At 35.1% G+C, this 17,639-nt stretch overlaps 2 protein-coding genes and 1 long non-coding RNA gene across 3 annotated transcripts in view; 2 read left to right on the top strand and 1 right to left on the bottom strand.

Annotated features, from left to right (window-relative positions):
• The window catches only part of LOC124631744, a 71,304-nt gene that overhangs the window by 42,710 nt on the left and 10,955 nt on the right, over window positions 1–17,639 (bottom strand). The window contains exon 2 of the mRNA XM_047166321.1: window positions 17,110–17,345. Coding sequence (XP_047022277.1) covers window positions 17,110–17,277 — 168 coding nt within the window. The 5' untranslated portion in view covers window positions 17,278–17,345. The remainder of the gene's footprint in view (window positions 1–17,109; window positions 17,346–17,639) is intronic.
• On the top strand, window positions 2,304–4,505 carry LOC124631751. Its single transcript, XR_006984541.1, has 5 exons — window positions 2,304–2,331; window positions 2,656–2,787; window positions 3,049–3,182; window positions 3,314–3,532; window positions 3,782–4,505. It is a non-coding gene; the product is annotated as an uncharacterized LOC124631751 (long non-coding RNA).
• LOC124631748 (major facilitator superfamily domain-containing protein 9-like) lies at window positions 5,479–8,368 on the top strand. The gene is made up of 5 exons (XM_047166329.1): window positions 5,479–5,638; window positions 5,857–5,988; window positions 6,367–6,496; window positions 7,080–7,298; window positions 7,556–8,368. The coding sequence occupies exons 1-5, from the start codon at window positions 5,600–5,602 to the stop codon at window positions 8,263–8,265; spliced, it is 1,230 nt and encodes a 409-aa protein (XP_047022285.1). The 5' UTR covers window positions 5,479–5,599; the 3' UTR covers window positions 8,266–8,368.

Below are 17,639 nucleotides of genomic sequence, written 5' to 3'. Positions count from 1 at the left end.
TTGTAAACATTGTAACCACAACATTGTAATGATTTTCAGAACAAGCGGGAAGCTTGAAGCAACCGCGGTCCCACAGTTATCCCACTACCATAAATTGATACAATTGTTTCACGAGACTTTCAATTTCAAACTGAGTGTATTGGAAATAAATTGCTACTTTACCATTTAAGTCTGAATAGAACAAAGGAAGGAACATCTTATTTATTGAATTAAGTTTGCATAAATTGCTTATTCCGAGCACCAGTTCACATGGAAAACCACAACACAGGAATATTGTTTCGACCAAAAATACTCAAATGTGATTTCACAAATATTAATTGATTCAATTTGTTTTCACATTGTGCGAACAAAGCAAACCCCACCCTATTAAAACACAACAGTGGTTTCTAACTTTCACATATCAGCCCGTATCCGCATGGAACAATAAAATTGCATATTCCATGTCCTTTCCAGTCACATCCTTCTATAGACTTCCTATTAGTACTGCTTCCTTATTGCAGTGCAAGAAATTGCCTGTAATTCAAGGTCCTGTGTATATGTTCTTGTTCAACCTTTGACCGGGCACCTGTCAAGTGTTGTAATTAGATCGTTACCCGAAGCATGGCTCGCCGGTCAAGCTTGGCCGAGTTTCCCACACGTCTTCGCGGCTCAGGCAGACCCTCCTATTCTGATGATGAGATTAACCCGCACTTCCAGATATACCGATATGCGACTACTTCTGTCTACGTTAATAGCATAATTTGCTTCGGTTGATAACGGAGAAATTATGGAAGAATGGAACGAGTATTTTTCTACATATGTATGTTAGCAGATAAATCTACTGATGTGCGTTGATTTATGAAGAGACTGACACGGAATTTGGTTAGACCTTTGTCATAACTTACACATTTAGGTTACGCTATGAACTCACAATCCAGTTTGACAGTGGCACACCTGCTTTTTACAACAGGCTTTAAAGATTAGTCGACACTTACTCATAGCGTGTTAAAATTCACGTCTTTCCTAAACCTTATTGCTGCTTAAACCGAAGGGTTCTTAATTTTAGGGTGTCGTTAACGTCAATGAGGTCGTGAAACGCTCAACGAATTACGACATTTTGTTACAATGGTCTATATTCCAACTATGGAGGCTTTTTTTACCAAGAATTAGTCACAGGAGGCATATCCTTGAAGACGGTCAGGAAGGGTGAGTCATCAAAAGTCGCGGGTCGCGGGGTCGCGGTTCAGTGCGCACAACCGAACTGTGCCAATGTACTGCGTGAGCGCAGTTATGTATTACATTCGTCTGTTCATATTATTTACCGTCTTACTCACAGACGATAACAAAGAACAGGCCTGTAAAGGTTTCTGACTATAATGCAACAATTAGATAAGGGTCAAATTAACCTTAACTTTACCTTAAATTTCATTTCAGGTTAACTTTTTGACAGACATTTCTTTAGAGCTGTGTTTACAAACGACCAAAAGTCTCACATAAAGCCAAAGCATACTAGAACCATTACACATACCCAACTGTATGACGATTGTGACGAAACGGACTAAAACAATGACAGACACAGCAAGCAATGAAGCGTAGTGTCGTACGACAAACTCTATTGAGATGCAAGTGTGACCAAACGGCCGACAGACCGCTTAATGCGCTTTAACTAGAGACCCATTCAACCATGTGACCGATAGGGTATTAAACAATTGAAGGGGTTAAGCAAGAAACTCCCAAATAGTTAACAGGAGGGAAATTCACATAAATGAGATAGACCGTTTTAACAATTGTCTCCTGAAATATTATGTGATCTTACGTATAATCTGATGTGAAAATCGAATATAGTGGATTAATACATAACCAGCATTACATCATGTTTCTTATCAAATCTGAAAAAAATATCCAGGTTAAGCAATGGCGACAATTGAGCGGTATTTGCATCATTTTCTGATAGCAAAGTGTCCAAAATTATCTGCCACGGAAAAGCTTTTCAGCAGCGATAGACAACATCTGACTATTTTTTCATAATGCCCAATAGGTAATGTTTTGGGGCTGAGCAACAACACCCGTACACATTAGTCTAGTTTTTAGGTAAAACAATCAGACTCGATATTTCCGTATACATGTTTGGATGAAAATGAAGTTTATCATGATGATGTGTGCCTACTAGAGATACCGATAAGGCCTAATCAATGCGGTACCGCGTATCGACAATAAATAATGTTTAATGTAGTATGAAATCATTGTTGTGTATTACCTCTTTATATTTAGCGGTCTGATCTGGATAAATTTGATTGAAAATAAATAAAAATGGCATCGCCATACGTGTCTTTTATTTTCATTGGATTGCTGGTAAGATTTTTTTACCTATTAGTTAAATGTCGAATTTTGAATATATATTTAAAAAAACTGTTTTTTTCTTAATACAGCTTAATATGGTAATTCAATTTAAACGAATTTGTAAATATTTTTGAAAAAATCAAGAATTTGTAATAAAAATTATTATAAATTGAAGTTTAATACGGTAATTTAATATAAATTAGGTAGGTTTTTGTATAGTCTACTCTTCAGTGTAAATTTTAATTTAACATGAGTTATTTTCAAAATGCATTAGCCCAAACTATTTAACGGTTCCTACATACTTTTGAAAAATTAACTGTTTTTATTTATTTACAGGACATGCTTGCAGTCCACTTCGTATTGCCATATCTAGACAATCATATGAAAGAGTTGGGCTTCAATCATATTCAGATTGGATTCGTTGGAGCTGCATTTTACGCGTGTCAATTGATATCATCACCATTTATAGTAAGTTAAAATCTTTAACAACAAAATAAATTGACAGACTTCAATAATGTTCCTAAAACCGACTCCTAAATCTGACATACATTTTGCTGAAAACCTCATTAAATTCGCTTCCGCCAAACAGGAGATAATCGCGCATAAATATACAGATCACACTGAGAAACTCATTTTTTTAAGTCGGTTTAAAAAATATACCTTTGCACTACAAGTGCATTTACATGTAATAGGAATAGATTTAATTCATAATTTTTGTTTTATTTTCAGGGCAGCGTGAGTGATATAAAGGGAAGAAAACCAGTATTATTATATAATCAGTTTGATTGTTTGCTCATTTGCTTATTTCTGGTTAGGAATAACATCGTCGTTTTTTGTTTTCTTTAGTCTACGCATTGTCTTGGGTAAGTTGAAAAACATATTTTATCAAAGAGAATTATGAATAAAACTTCATATGTCATTCATCTCTTTCACGAAGTTATATGATCTAAATGAACTTTGAAATTAATAAAATAATATTGATTAACTCTTTCAGGAATATTTAAACAAACGCAAATACTTGCTAGAGCATTAGCGCCTGACTACCTTGACGACCCAAATGACGTATCTATTCTCTATGGAAAACTTCTGTCATTGGGGAAACTAGGGACGGATCTAGGAACTAACTTAGGTGGCCGAATCACGAAGGCTTTCCCCAAAAGTGGATTTACTATAGCATGTGCATTGACAACACCATTATACTTCATAATTTTACGTAAGTATTTAAAAAATACATACATATCACAAATCTGAAAATTTTTAATCGATCCTATAATTTTGCTATTTTCGTTTCAAATATTACCTGTTAAGGGATATAACCATATGTATAGTATTTATAAATTGTTTACCTGTAAATCCTTTTACCTTTACTTATAAATCACCAAAAACATATCCAAAATTACATATGGGTTTTAATGCGTCTGTGAGTTTAAATATTTCTCAAACAACTGTCTAATTTTTACAGGTTTAGTCAATGGATTGCCCGAAATTTCTGAAGAGAAGAAAGAAGACAATCCAGAGTCAAAGAAAAAAACACAAAAACTAAATAATTCCATCACTGAGACTTACAAACAAAGTATCAACAACATTTACAGCATAGACTGGAACAAATACTGGGACATATACCTATTCAAACTCATTTTGTCCACCTCCATAGGTTTATACTATATGAATTTTAGTTCATTTTTAGAAGCAAACCACGAAATATCATCTGACTACATAGGCTATATTGGTACTTTCCAAGGAATCATTGCCACTATAATACTTGAAACCGTTTTTTACTCAAATAAGTTGTATCGTAATGATACAGATTATAGTCAGAGAATCTTTCATGTATTTCTAGTCATAGTTTTGTCCTTTGTAGGGTTAGCTTTAGTTCCTAATGTTTATTTGTATGTGGCATTAGTAGTGCCGAAAGCAATGTATTTCTCACTTGGTAGGATGGTAACTTTAAATGTTCTGTGGAGTAGAAGTGACGATACCAACCGTGGAGTACTAATAGGATTATTGTATAATGTAGGGCTTATATCTAGTGTTATAACACCCCTCATTAGTGGTATCATTAATCATTATTTAGGAGTAAATTATGTATTTTACACAGGTGCTATGTTAGCATCGGTAGGACTTGTTTTAAGTTATCAATCGAGAACAAGATCTTTAGAAGAGAAAATAAAATAGATAACTACACATTAAGATGTTTTATTGAACCCTTGAAAACTTTAATTCTCATAATTTGATTTAGTGAAAACTTAATCACAAAGTAGGTGACATACAAAGTAGGTACGAGAGTACATATTTTTAGTATAAAAAACTGCGAGTTAAAGGAATCTGCTGGTTCACAATGACATCGCATTCAATCACCAACTTATCAAATCAGCTGAAAGGCAATTTGTAAATGCCAACTTTGGCAGATAAGGTAACACAAATCTTTCTCACGTTTCATTATACCACAATATAACTGAAGTTGCGTCATTTTCTAATCATTTCACGATTAGGCCTTATTTCCGTGTCGGTCTTACAGATGAACTGTCCAAAATGATCGGAAGCCAAAAATTATAGAGTTAACTCTGATTCCATTTCCGGACACACACGAAGATGTTTTTAAATAAAATTGACGTTAAATTGCTTTCTTGACATTTTTTATTGTATTTATTTATGTAATGATTACTAAATATGCTACCTACCTACAATGAAGGATCCCAAAAACAGTAACGATAAAATATGTCAAAATGTATTAAATGAAGAAAAATATATTGAGAAATCAATAAATGAATTACCAAAATATGTCATATATTTTATAGGATTTACGGAAGAGATAAATATTTTTTTGCGATATTTTTCAGTAATCATGACCAGTCATACCACGAGTACCTAGTAGCAACAGCTAATCGTGATACTTGCAATTAATTACATTTTAGCATCCATGATTTTTTTATCATCTACGTTATCAATACAAGGACAAGTCGCAATGACGATCGCCAAGTTTCAATTCAATTAAACAGCTCTTATTTTGAACATATTTACGGAACAATATATTCAAATATACGTAAATTAAACTAATGATTTGTTACTAAATAATGGACGGTATAACAATGAAACTTAATCGTGGTTTTTCTAAGATAGTGTTATCAAAGTGACTTGCAGTCTGTTAGAGATACGAAACATGTGTCTAATCAATGTTGTTACGTATATCGGTAGTGAATGAAGTGTTGTGCACTATGGAATAGTTATAGTGTATTATTTTATTTATATTTGTGAGTTAAGTGCTAATTAAAATAAGAAGATGAAGCCGAGTTGGACGTTTTTACTTGTCGGGTTTTTGGTGAGTTTTTTATTGGTTTTCGTCTGATGTCTGATGTCTGATTTTTTCGAAGATGATTTGTAAGAAAGTTGAGGCAGCAAAATTGACGAATTTATTTTTTCATGACCAAAAGTGCACATTAGGAAAACCTTTGTAAATTGTGGCGCATTCGACTTCTTGTAGTATAAAGTGTAGCACTGGCTAGTGAAACAGTAAGCTAACCAAAACCATTTTTACAGGATTTAATGTCAATATTTTTAATATTGCCATATGTCGACATCCACGCAAAAGAACTAGGGTTCAACCATATTCAAATAGGACTCCTAGGAGCCGTGTATCCAGGATGTCAAATGATATCATCACCTATTGTTGTAAGTAAAACACTTTTTTTAATACTCTAACGGTGAGTTGTACCATTTAACTATAACTATAACCGAACTTAGAATAAGGAACCGCTGGAGAGAAGACTTGGACAGCTTCCTCTCGGACTGGCCACAAACAGCGATGGATAGAGAAAAGTGAAAGGCTGTGAGGGAGGCCTTTGCCTAGCAGTGGGACAGCATAGGCTAGTAAAAAAAATAAACGAAATTTAAGAAGTCAAATCGCCCCTGTAATAAATTAGATCAATGGCGACAATTTCACGACTGGTTATGGTTTGGTTATAGTAAATAGTTCACACACCTTTAGCTATTTAAATATATATTTTTTTAAATTGGAACCGCATTAACCGTGTATTTATTTTCTTTCAGGGAAGCATAGGTGACGTTAGAGGCAGAAGAACAATATTATTGTATTGTTTGATTGTTTGCGCAATTACCTACTTCTGGTTAGGAATAACATCCTCCCTGTTAGTTTTCTTTGGTCTCCGTATTTTATTAGGTGAGTCAGATTACTGTTATTGTTTCTATAGAAGGGTTTGATAAAGAGATTATTGTTTTATTTTTTTCATTGACATGGAAAAACCACTTCTGAATAACTAAACAAGCCATGCATATTTTTTTTGTGTATGTACTTTTGCCGTGTGCGTGTAAATTACTTACTTTTTCAAGAACTACAAGGGACAGAGGATATCTTTTTGTATAATTTATATAATTTATATTATTGTTAAGTTCAATCTATGTATGTGTGTGTGTGTCTATAAATGGTTTAAATAATCAATACTATTTATCTCCTATCTATCTTCACTATCATCATACAACATCATTGCGTTGCGTTGTTGCTATTATATTTCTAAACTAGCCGTTTTCCCGCGGTTTCACTCGCGTCCCGTGGGAACTACTGCTCGTACCGGGTTAAAATATAGCCTATGTTACTCGCAGGTAATACAGCTTTCTAATGGTGAAAGAATTTTTTAAATCGGCCCAGTAGTTTTTGAGCCTATTCATTACAACCAAACAAACAAACAAACAAAGTTTTCCTCTTTATAATATTAGTATAGATAACCGATCTTCATTTGTTTCAGGAACATTCAAGCATACTCAGCTACTAACCAAAGCTTTAGCACCAGACTATCTTGAAAATCCAGATGATATATCTACTCTATATGGAAGATTAATGTCATTGGGGTCACTAGGGCTAGCCCTGGGGTCCGTTCTGAGCGGGTATGCTATGGAAGCATTCCCAAATAGCGGATTTACTATAATGTGTGTCATTTTATCCGCATTCTTCGTTATTAATGCAGGTAAAGAAAAGTTCAGAACTAATTTAGTTATCTTATTGGTCCAATTCAGATGATTTTAATTTTGGTTGTGTTGTCAATCTTTGATGCGAGCTGCTCATGTGTCATGACCAGGATGATTTGCGTTCTTTAAGGTCTACGTTCACCAGTGGACGATATGATACACTGATGACAGCAATTGGCTGATATGATGACGATGATGTCAAACTTTTCCTTGAAGCTTCCCTTTATGCTGATTAACATGTGTATTTTTTTTTCAGGTTTAATCAACTCTTTGCCAGAAACATCAAGAGAGAAAAAAGACAAATCAGCAGCTGCATTCGAAGCATCAAAAATACTCGATCTCACCGTTGACACTCTCAAAAAAACTATCAATAAGTTCTATAGCATAGACTGGGTTACATACTGGGACATATTTGTTTTCAAACTAGTTTTGTCAGCCTCCGTAGGCCTGTATTATAGTAATTTTCGTTTGTTCTTAATGACTGAACACGGTCTATCTCACGTGTATCTAGGCTATATTGTAGCTGCAGAAGGAATCGTTTCATCCATAATAAATAATTCAGTTGCCTATATTAATAAGTTCTACGTAAATGATAAGGACTACAGTCAGAGGATTTTACATATATTCTTTTTGATAGTATTCTCTTTGGTAGGGTTAGCTCTAGTTCCTAATGTGTACTTGTTTGTGGTGCTTTTGATACCGAAGGCTGTATCCTTTTCTCTAGCGAGAATTGTGTCTTTGGAGGTGGTAGCGACTAGGGGTGGGCCTGACAGCCGAGGGACTCTGATAGGAGCGTTTAGTAGCGTCAGGTCAATAGCTGGGATTGTGACACCACTAATCAGTGGCGTAATCAATCATTATTTAGGTGTAACTTATGCATTTTTGACAGCGGCTTTATTCGCAACAATAGGCCTAGTCTTAAGTTATCGGGTAAGATTAAAGTCTATACACGAAAAAACGAAGTAAATACTGTTACTGTTACGGCCTTTGTATCGTCCCACTGCTGGGCACAGGCCTCCTCTCACGCGGAGGCGGATTGCAGGCGGAGAAGTAAATAGATAAATTTAAATTGCTTTTCATTTTATTAACACCTTGAATAGCCACATATTTATCAAAATAACCTCTAATTTATCCAATCTCCAAACACGATAGCATGAGACGTGTATTCACATCAAGTAATTGTTTTAACACGTCAGAATAACAGCAGTGATGGTGTGCTCTAATTATCAAAACATTATGCAGGTGAATAATAAGGGAGTGTATCGTGGTGCGGTTCCCACGATACGGTTCCTTCCGGAGGCGGCGACCCGTGACGCTACCGTCTTGGCGCCCACAACGCGCCTCTCATTGTTTCACCGCTAGTTAAAGACTTTAAAAAAGACGGGGGTCAATTTTCTAATGCACAAATTATGTTTATGGCCATCTAGCTGTATTACGACTAATAATTTAAGTGGCTAATGTAACGTAACTTTTTCGAAATAAACAAAAGAAGATCCAATAATTTCTGTGATTTTAAGACCTGAGAAGGTGAAGAATGAAGATCAAAAATGTTTTTTTTCCAAGTCAAAGGTTTTTATTTCATAGAGACTTATTACAGATGCTCAAGAAACATCAAGCTACTTGCGCGGTTCCAAAGAGTGTGCCTTATGGAGAAGAACCGGCAAGAAAATTCATGTCCTCCTATATTCCTTATAATTTCTGTGATTTTATGACGAGGTAAACTTGAACAGTTAATTAGATACGAAACAACGGGTTGTGTCGTCATCAATATTAATTGTAAGAGGAAAGATGAAAAACCGGGCGTTGTGACGGAAATGTCTGAAACGCCGGGAGTCGCGGCACACGACGGAATGTCGGCGCGAGCGCAGCTGCCTCAAGGGAAAAAAGTTTAAGGTGACCCTATATATGACCAGTGCCCATTGTGTATTTTGAAACCCTCTGGTTTTTGAGACTGTTAAAGCAAGTTCAGCCTGTTTAACCTCAGGTATATTAAGGTGCCTTAAAATTGTTTCAGCCAAAAATATGTGTGTTAATTAACTTACTTATCTTTTCATGATTCTATTTCATGTAATTTTTATATCTGCCTCATTTCAAACCAGTGGTCAACATTTTACGTTCCATTTGCATAGATTATTATCATTAACATAATAATATCGATATACCATAAAGAAGGTTCATAACTCCCATAACACTTCATCTTTACATACGAGAAAACACCTTTGCTCTATGCACCGCATTATAAATGTTAATTACAGCACCGACATTTAATTACAATATAATTCCTGCGCACGCGCATTGTGAACAACTTTGTGCATTATTGTATGAAGATCGACAGGTGGAAGATATACACAGGTGTTTTAGTGTTATACTGACGAAAGAAAAATATTTATTTACGTAAAACCAGTTATCAACTCAGTTATCAATATTGTAGAAGATAATACACGCTTATCGACATCTGTCATGAATATGAAAAAAGAATACACGTCATCATACTACGTGTATGATAAGTTTAATTTTAAATCAATATAGATAATCTAGTAGATCAACTAAATCCCGTATCAACAGAAAATTTCAATTCTCGTGATTACTTGCGAAATATTGAGTCCTAATTATGATCGTGATTCGGAATTATATTTATTATCTCACGCAGCCAAAAAACGATAACTCAATTGTTTTAAGATGAAAACAATTTAAATAATTTACTGACGGCAAAATATACGATATTTATACAACAACATTTGCATGTTATGACTAAATTCTGAAGTACTAAAAATTTGCAAATCCCTTGGCTTTGACTTTAACTTCCAGTTGTATCAAAATTATACTTAACATTTTAGAAAGCAAGTGTCATGCACTCATGCCAAATTGTTTGTTATTTATTCAAACAGCTGTTAACATAAATATTATTTAATGGAGGAATATACGGTAATCAAATCAAAAGCAGATGCAAGCCGCAGGCCTATTATTGGCAAATGTTTTTAATTCTGTGTGGTCCTAATGTTTGGAACTAAAATTCGCGCTTATTTCTACTACATTATGTACATATACAAAAGATGCTTCTGGCAATACTTACAATATATCGCTCTTTGCCTAGCCTAATTATACACTAGAATTGGCACATTATAGTTGAGACTGTAGGTAATTCAACGACAGGTTATGGATATGAAATCTTACTATTAGTTACTTTATACCTAATCCTGCAATATTTTAGCACAATTTATATATTTAAATCTATTTTACGACAACTACAAACAGCGTACAAGTTTCTAAGTAATCATGAATATCTTACTACTGTCTTTCATACATATATTTTCCTACATTCCCACCAATAAAATGTATATAAACATATCAGGCTTATGTTTATTATGTTCCACATGTTCACACATCCTCATTTCATATTCATTGTTGGCAACACTGGCCACTTCTCGTCACAGAACGTTTATACTCACGACATGTTTAACGTGTTTGAAATTAGAATTGAACTAAAATAGGCGTACTATTTCTGCACTATGGAACTTACTATCGTAAACAATGAGTTTGAAAATACTACATATACATATCTACGTATGCTACAGATATAAAAAAAAAATAAAGTTTCAACCTACAAAAAGTAATGATAGAAACCTGAATTATATTTTTTTTGTTTGTGCGTTTGTATTAGCTTATAAGGCGCCGAAACTTCGAAAAAAAACTTATACCATAACTAGTAACATAAACTCTATTTTATACCGGCACGGACAGAAGTTACCAGGTAGAAACCGCGGGAAAACTGCATGTCGAGTATAAATTCAATATCTCGTATATGTTCTCGCCAAAACAAAAGGCTGCTGCAGAGGTCATTTGAAGCATTAATATCGTGAAATGGAATGTCTGAACACGTTCAACCAATCAAACTAACGAGCTTACTTTTTTATTTCATTTGTATTGTTTTGTTTTTATAATTACTTTTACACCAATTCCGAATAATTGCTTGCATAGCGAACCTGCATAAAATTTTGCATGCTTTACAATTTTCAATTAAGGTGAGTATCGATGTACTAAGCTGCTCTTAAAATTATTCTAAACATATTGCCATTGTTAGGCATCATAATAAGACAACGCCGTTCAAATCAGTAAAAAACAAGGTACAAATTCCTATTGATAAACCCAAAAAATCTGTAGAGACACGTCAGTGACGATGGCAACATCCATTAGGGAGCAATTAAAAACTAATACGTAACTAAATGTAAAGGGCATATACAGAAGCCGCGAGTAAACAACAGAATCTGAGCCGTGAGTGGAATACTCTACAGTTAGTAAAATAACTTGAGTAAGCACACGAGCACCTGTTCAAAGAGAATTGTTTAAAAACTGGCAACACATGGAGAACAAATTGACTTGCGGAGGTGCCCTCATGGAAAATCATCTAAGAAAGAAGCACGCCAAAATGCGGGTGAGCGGGGAACGAAAAACGTTACTTTTTTCGCCCTTATCTACGCCTTTTTTGGACCCGACCATTTTTTGTGATACCAAAAATCGTTGACAGATATCTCAAAGAACCCGAACGCCTCGATAGTTCAGTCATAACTGATCGTATTGATCATGCCCACCGTACGAATTTGACCTATAAGAAGGTGCCTGACCTACCTGAATTATGGTATCTCCGCTCATCTTGCCTTACTCCGTGGGCACTACAACGCTCCCGGTTTATACCATAACAGGAGCTCAACTATCTTTGTCACTGTCACACTTACTTATGAACTCAATGAAGGAAAGAGATACATATATTCAGTTTGATAAGTATTTTTTTAATACAGGCTCGTGCTTTTAAACAGGTGATGGTTTGAATTGTTTTGATACCATATGTGTGTAATAAGAAAATTTAAAGAAAATTATTTCATGTTGAAATAGCTTAGTCATCGACTGTATCATGATTGATGATGACCGTTTCTATTAGCGGTTTTATAATGTGGTTAATTGAAGACTAAGTATTAAGTTTATCGTAAAGGTTTTAACAAGCGACATTAATTTATTTTTTCATCGAAGACCATACTTCACTGGCTTCCAAAGCAACTCTAAAATTATTTACTTGTCCATCAAAAGGTTTGTCTAACAAGGGAACGTATTTGGATGCCGAAACCAGAATAGACACTAAACGTACTAATTACTTTGTAAATTGAATTACAAAATACCTGCAAAAACATACCGTTATGTTCCTCATCAACATCCTTATAAAGTCGAACAAAACAAAACGATTTATTTCTTCAAAACAGTTAATACAGTTTTTCGCGATACAGACAAATATCTCACGAAATATGCTACATGACGTGCTTGAATTGAAAATGAAATCTTTAAACATAGGTTTTAGGTTTTTCAAAAAACATAGTCCATCTATGTATTGCGTTGAAGCGTGACTCAACTCATACAAAAGCAATAGAATATTGATAGAAACAATAAAATAGTGACTTCATTGCATAACTAATCTACGATTTGAGACTAGTGCTTTTCCGCCAATAGCAGGACCATTGTTAAAAAGCGTTGGAAATGGGACGTCGATAACGCCTTCTTACATAAACGATACTTATATTTCCTTTACAATGAAATCATAGTTTCTTTACTTCAAGACGTAGTGAGTAAATTAACTAGTATCGTAGCAAAGGTTTAGATTAGAACACATAAACTGTATTATCAACACCTGTAAGAGTCATAACGTTGTTTAAAGGCCACTAAACTTACTACATGTTGCTATTGTACAACTGCTTCCTTCAGAGTAAAGCTATGGCTGTTAGGTCGATCCATTACGGAAGAGATAAGACAAGCAAAGAAAGGAGTAAAGGCTAACACAGGCTTATCTACTTAACACTTCTAAAAGGTGCACAAAAGTATAACAAACTCATTTTATGGTGTTCTACCTTATCAGTAAACCGTTGTCGTGTAAGTTTCGTAATAAATAATAAATCGCTACCAAGTTATAGAAAATGTACACTCCTTACTGACGAGTATCGTCTGGAAACTCGCTTGAAAGCCTGTCAGCACCACAAAAGTTTTTATCTTTTACCGCAACCACATTGTCTGTAGCTAACAACTATCATTTTAATGTTGCTATATCACCCATTCACTAGATTTCCCACGTTGAAAATGAATTCAACACTTATTAGTGTGACTTCGCTTGTACTCGTTTTAGTTGATAAAAACTCGGGTTTTGTGTCAAAACACTTGCCTAATTAAGTCTTTCCAAACATCTTGACAGCTTGAGCCCTTTAAGTGATAACATAAGATATCGGTTTCCGTTTTGATTTGGGTGCAACGTAATCTTAACTCTTAATTATAACGCGGAAGTTCATCGACCGTATTAGTTCAGTTCAATCTACTCCCTCATTTCGTGGTATTAGTTTCAAGACAATGAAGTAATTTTTGATTCTATTAGTAAGATTGATAGGGCTATCGCGTGCTCCAATTAAATCTCTGCCTTTATGGGAACGCGACGGCTATTAGATACCCCGTAAAGAATAACCCTCTTCGGGCTAAATTCACACGATCTTTGTTTCATTTTATTAATACTCGTCGCATTAATACAGTCTACTCAGTGTAGCGGTATTTTTATTTCGTTAGCTAGCATAGGTACCTATGTCTATAACTACCTAGAAGTCGATTTTGCAGCAGTTTTTTTTTTAGTTCAATGATTAAAGGAGGAAAAACATAGTAAGTTTATAAATAATGGCATAAAAATAGACGCAGCAGATTGAAATAATGTTCACACAAATTGCCCAGGTTCATCTCGTACTTCGTATTTTCTAAGAAGTAACAAGTTGCGAGGTGTAATCCATCATAAGGCAGACGACGCAATCTCAGTCGCGTCACGTCGGTCTGACGCCTAAACCCCATGTCGTCTTCAACACTTTACTTTTTCACACATTCCTGGCTCGTGCCAACTTATTCATGGTATATTTCTTTGGTTACGCTTTTAAAGCCAAAGGAATGTTATATAATAAAATCTACGAATCTGATTGGATTCGCGAAGGTTTGCAAATCTGCGTAAAGGATTTGCTGATGCGTCCAATAAAGTTGTTTCATTGGTACTTTAGTTGCAGTAATGCCTGTAATATACACATTCCTTTACGTTATTTACCTATCCTTTAAGTTTTTACGACCGCCTAATTGTTAGGCAGGCAAACGAACCATTTCAGAAAAGCAATTTCAAAGACATGCTGGTCAACACATCTAAAGGTAAATATACAAATGCCGAGTGAGTAATGCACATACACGCTTTGATAGACTGTCTGAAACAATAACATGAGATGAGAAGACATTGTAATCGTTGCGTTATTAAAATCTCGGCCCTAAATAAGATCACACACGTTCGCTGGGAGCTATGACATCATTTGTCTCTTTTCGAGGAATCTTCACGCGATGTATAGACAGGCATTTTAATGGGAGTTTGATGCGGCAACCATGGTACACGTCATTACGCCCAGAGCTGATGGTTGTAAGTTTTTTGTAAGCTCTCGCGTCTTTTCCGTGTGGTAATTACGTCTATGTAAATTGGATCAGATTTATCAAGTGAGTACGAGCGCCTCGGAACGCGAGCTATGCGTATGTCAGAACCGGAATACATAGTTTGTTTACTACGATGATTAGTTCTCCGCGTAAGTGATACAGAAAGGTGTAAACCAGATCAGAATGCACTGAATGTAAGGTATGCTGTAAACATTTCACTATTTTAAAACGAGTTTATAAAACTTCTGGGTTGTTAATAATGGTGTTCCCATTCAAGAGCCTCAAAGTTTTAGAGGCTGTCAACATTTCACATTTCGTCTATTAATTTCGCGCTTAATACTTCTTATCTCTTTATTCAAATCAATCGATAACAGTAATTCGATGTTTTAGTAATTAAGACAGCCGTGTTGTTCCCACGATCGCGCTAAACCTATTACCGGCACGACGTAACATTTTCGTTAGACGATGTAGACTGCTGGTGAGACGACGCCGATGTGGGAAATGTAACACTACATAAGTGGTTATTGTACAAAAACTTACCACTTCATCGACGTCTTTCTCTTCGCGAGAATATGACACGCGCGGAAGATAAGCCAGTAATTAACATATTGTTGTTTTGTGAAAACAACGGCAAGAAATGAAATTTTCGGTTTCAGAAAGCGTGCCTTTCTTTTTCTTCGAGTTTATTTCTAAGCATCTCCAATTACGTTCAAATAACGTCATCCTCAGAAGCTTCAAGTTGTGACCCTAATTTGTATCAGGTAGAGGAACCATCTAAAAATTCTCATGTTCAAATTATGTCGTCTGTAATTCGATACATATTTTGGGGCCCACCAGCTACTTCAAAATATTGACGCTGCTACAAAAAGGCTCTAAACAGGTTCTACACTTTATTAGTATAGAAGTCACGTCAACAAACGACCCCTAATGGAAATAGCCAACAGTGTCATCATCAGCTAGAAAAAAGACGCAAGATTGAGCTTTAAGCTCATATCATTATGATTCATTTTCGATTGTAAGATTTATTAAGAGAACCGGTGTAAATGAGTACACGCCGTTACTTCTTACATGTGTCACCAAACCATATTGTCCGCTTATAATTTGAATGTTTACCTTTGACCATATTATGTGGAAGTAGCAGTATTTTATAACAAACTGAGCCTTAGAGAAAGTCCGAACAAAGAACAACAATATACAGTTACATCTCGTTAGTTTGTTATATTATTCTGATAGTGCATAACAGACATAAGAAAAATTGGATCACAATGAAAAAGTTTTAAGTATTATAATTGCTACTATCCCCATTGATTAATGACAAACAAAAAAGGAAAGCTTTTAAGCCAACACTTCGTAAGAACACCCACTAATACAACCGTATTTCAAACTTCGCTCTTAATATCTAAGCGTGATAAGAAATAATGCTTTGTTAAATATTCCAGATAGAGGATTAACCCCGGCTTACTTGATGAAATTTGAATAATGCTCCGAGGCGTGCGAATGACAGCCCACTAATGCTTCTCGTTTATCTTCGAATTTATCTCCGAATATTATTTACGCCAACTTAAAAATGAAATCTTTCCACGAACGAAAATAAATGCCTATAGTTTAACTCAGTAATCAACGTTAGTGATCGTTAGTATCTCGTTAATGATTCTAATCATCATCGTTGCTAACATTAAGCATGAATATGTATTAAGTTATAAATAAATAAGATCGTTTAAAAATTTAGATTAACGTTGTTTATATACAGCGTGTAAAATAACCAAATTATATCGTTTAAAAAGCAGCTAAAACATCGGCATTATGTGTTAAACATGTTATAGATATCAATCTCTAGCATATCATAATTAAGTGCTTCCCAATTCGTAGACTTTGCTAATAGGCATGTTTTCACCAGAAATAACAATGACGCATTATATTAAAAATCTCACGTCTATCTTCTAATATATGGACGTGACACGGGTGAGCTACGTATCAACACACCACCTACGATGTTTAAACAATCAGATGCTTGAACTTCGCATACAGCCTTTTATGTACTTGTTTGCCTTCAACCTTCGAGGAATTTTGCTAAAGCTCATTAAACAATCCTATAAGTGAAGGTCAGACAGTTCACGTATGTGCAGAACATGTATGTTGCACAGAATGTAACTGCAGTTTGTCCTAGGTAAAAAACAAATGCGAATCTAGTGGTTCCCGACAGAACATTATTTGAAACATGACTTTTTGTTACGGAATCAATTGTATCGCGATTCAGAGAGTTCAGCTTATTGTTTTTTTCGCATTTGACGTTTATCATACACAAATAACAAGATGGTAATAAAAATAACTCACCTGTACAGCACTATTCAAAAAGCAATTGTTCTGTCCAGGAGCATTCCAAAGTCCCTTAGTGGTGTGAAAGATGCCCGAATCTCGAGATCCATCTCTCGAATGCTGGGGTCGGAGTTCAACGTCACGCGCGTAACGTTCGTGCGCGGGAGTCACCATTGTTGGCGCCATTTTAATCACCAACCCGCCATTTTGAAGAAAGCACTATAGTAATCCATTCACTCGCCACATTTCGATATCTGAAAAAAATACAGCAACTGTTATATCTGCAATTTGGTTTACAACAGTGATGTATGGAGCTGTCGGAATATCTGAAGATTTATTTAAACCTTTGTACAATATATGTGTATGTACCTAAAGAATAATTATTTTCAAGCAGAATTTTTACTTATTGTCTGGTATAAAAATCATATAAGGAAATCCTAAGATTTTTTTATTGCGAATTTTAGTGCAAGTGCGCTCTACATTTAGTCGAGACTGGTTTTTATAGTCAAAAAGAATAAATAGAGCAATCTCATCACGTTTTATTGCCA

The sequence above is a fragment of the Helicoverpa zea genome, chromosome 7 (assembly GCF_022581195.2).
Source record: "Helicoverpa zea isolate HzStark_Cry1AcR chromosome 7, ilHelZeax1.1, whole genome shotgun sequence".
NCBI classification, from domain to species: Eukaryota; Metazoa; Arthropoda; class Insecta; order Lepidoptera; family Noctuidae; genus Helicoverpa; species Helicoverpa zea.
Note: the sequence above shows the minus strand (reverse complement) of the source record. Positions and strands in the feature narration are given on the sequence as shown.

Excerpts from the sequence above, each read along its gene's own strand:
- LOC124631748 (XM_047166329.1), top strand. The coding sequence starts at position 5,600 with ATGAAGCCGAGTTGGACGTTTTTACTTGTCGGGTTTTTG. Across the intron at positions 5,639-5,856 it reads TTTTACTTGTCGGGTTTTTG|GATTTAATGTCAATATTTTT; the intron begins GTGAGTTTTTTA and ends CCATTTTTACAG. Across the intron at positions 6,497-7,079 it reads TGGTCTCCGTATTTTATTAG|GAACATTCAAGCATACTCAG; the intron begins GTGAGTCAGATT and ends CATTTGTTTCAG.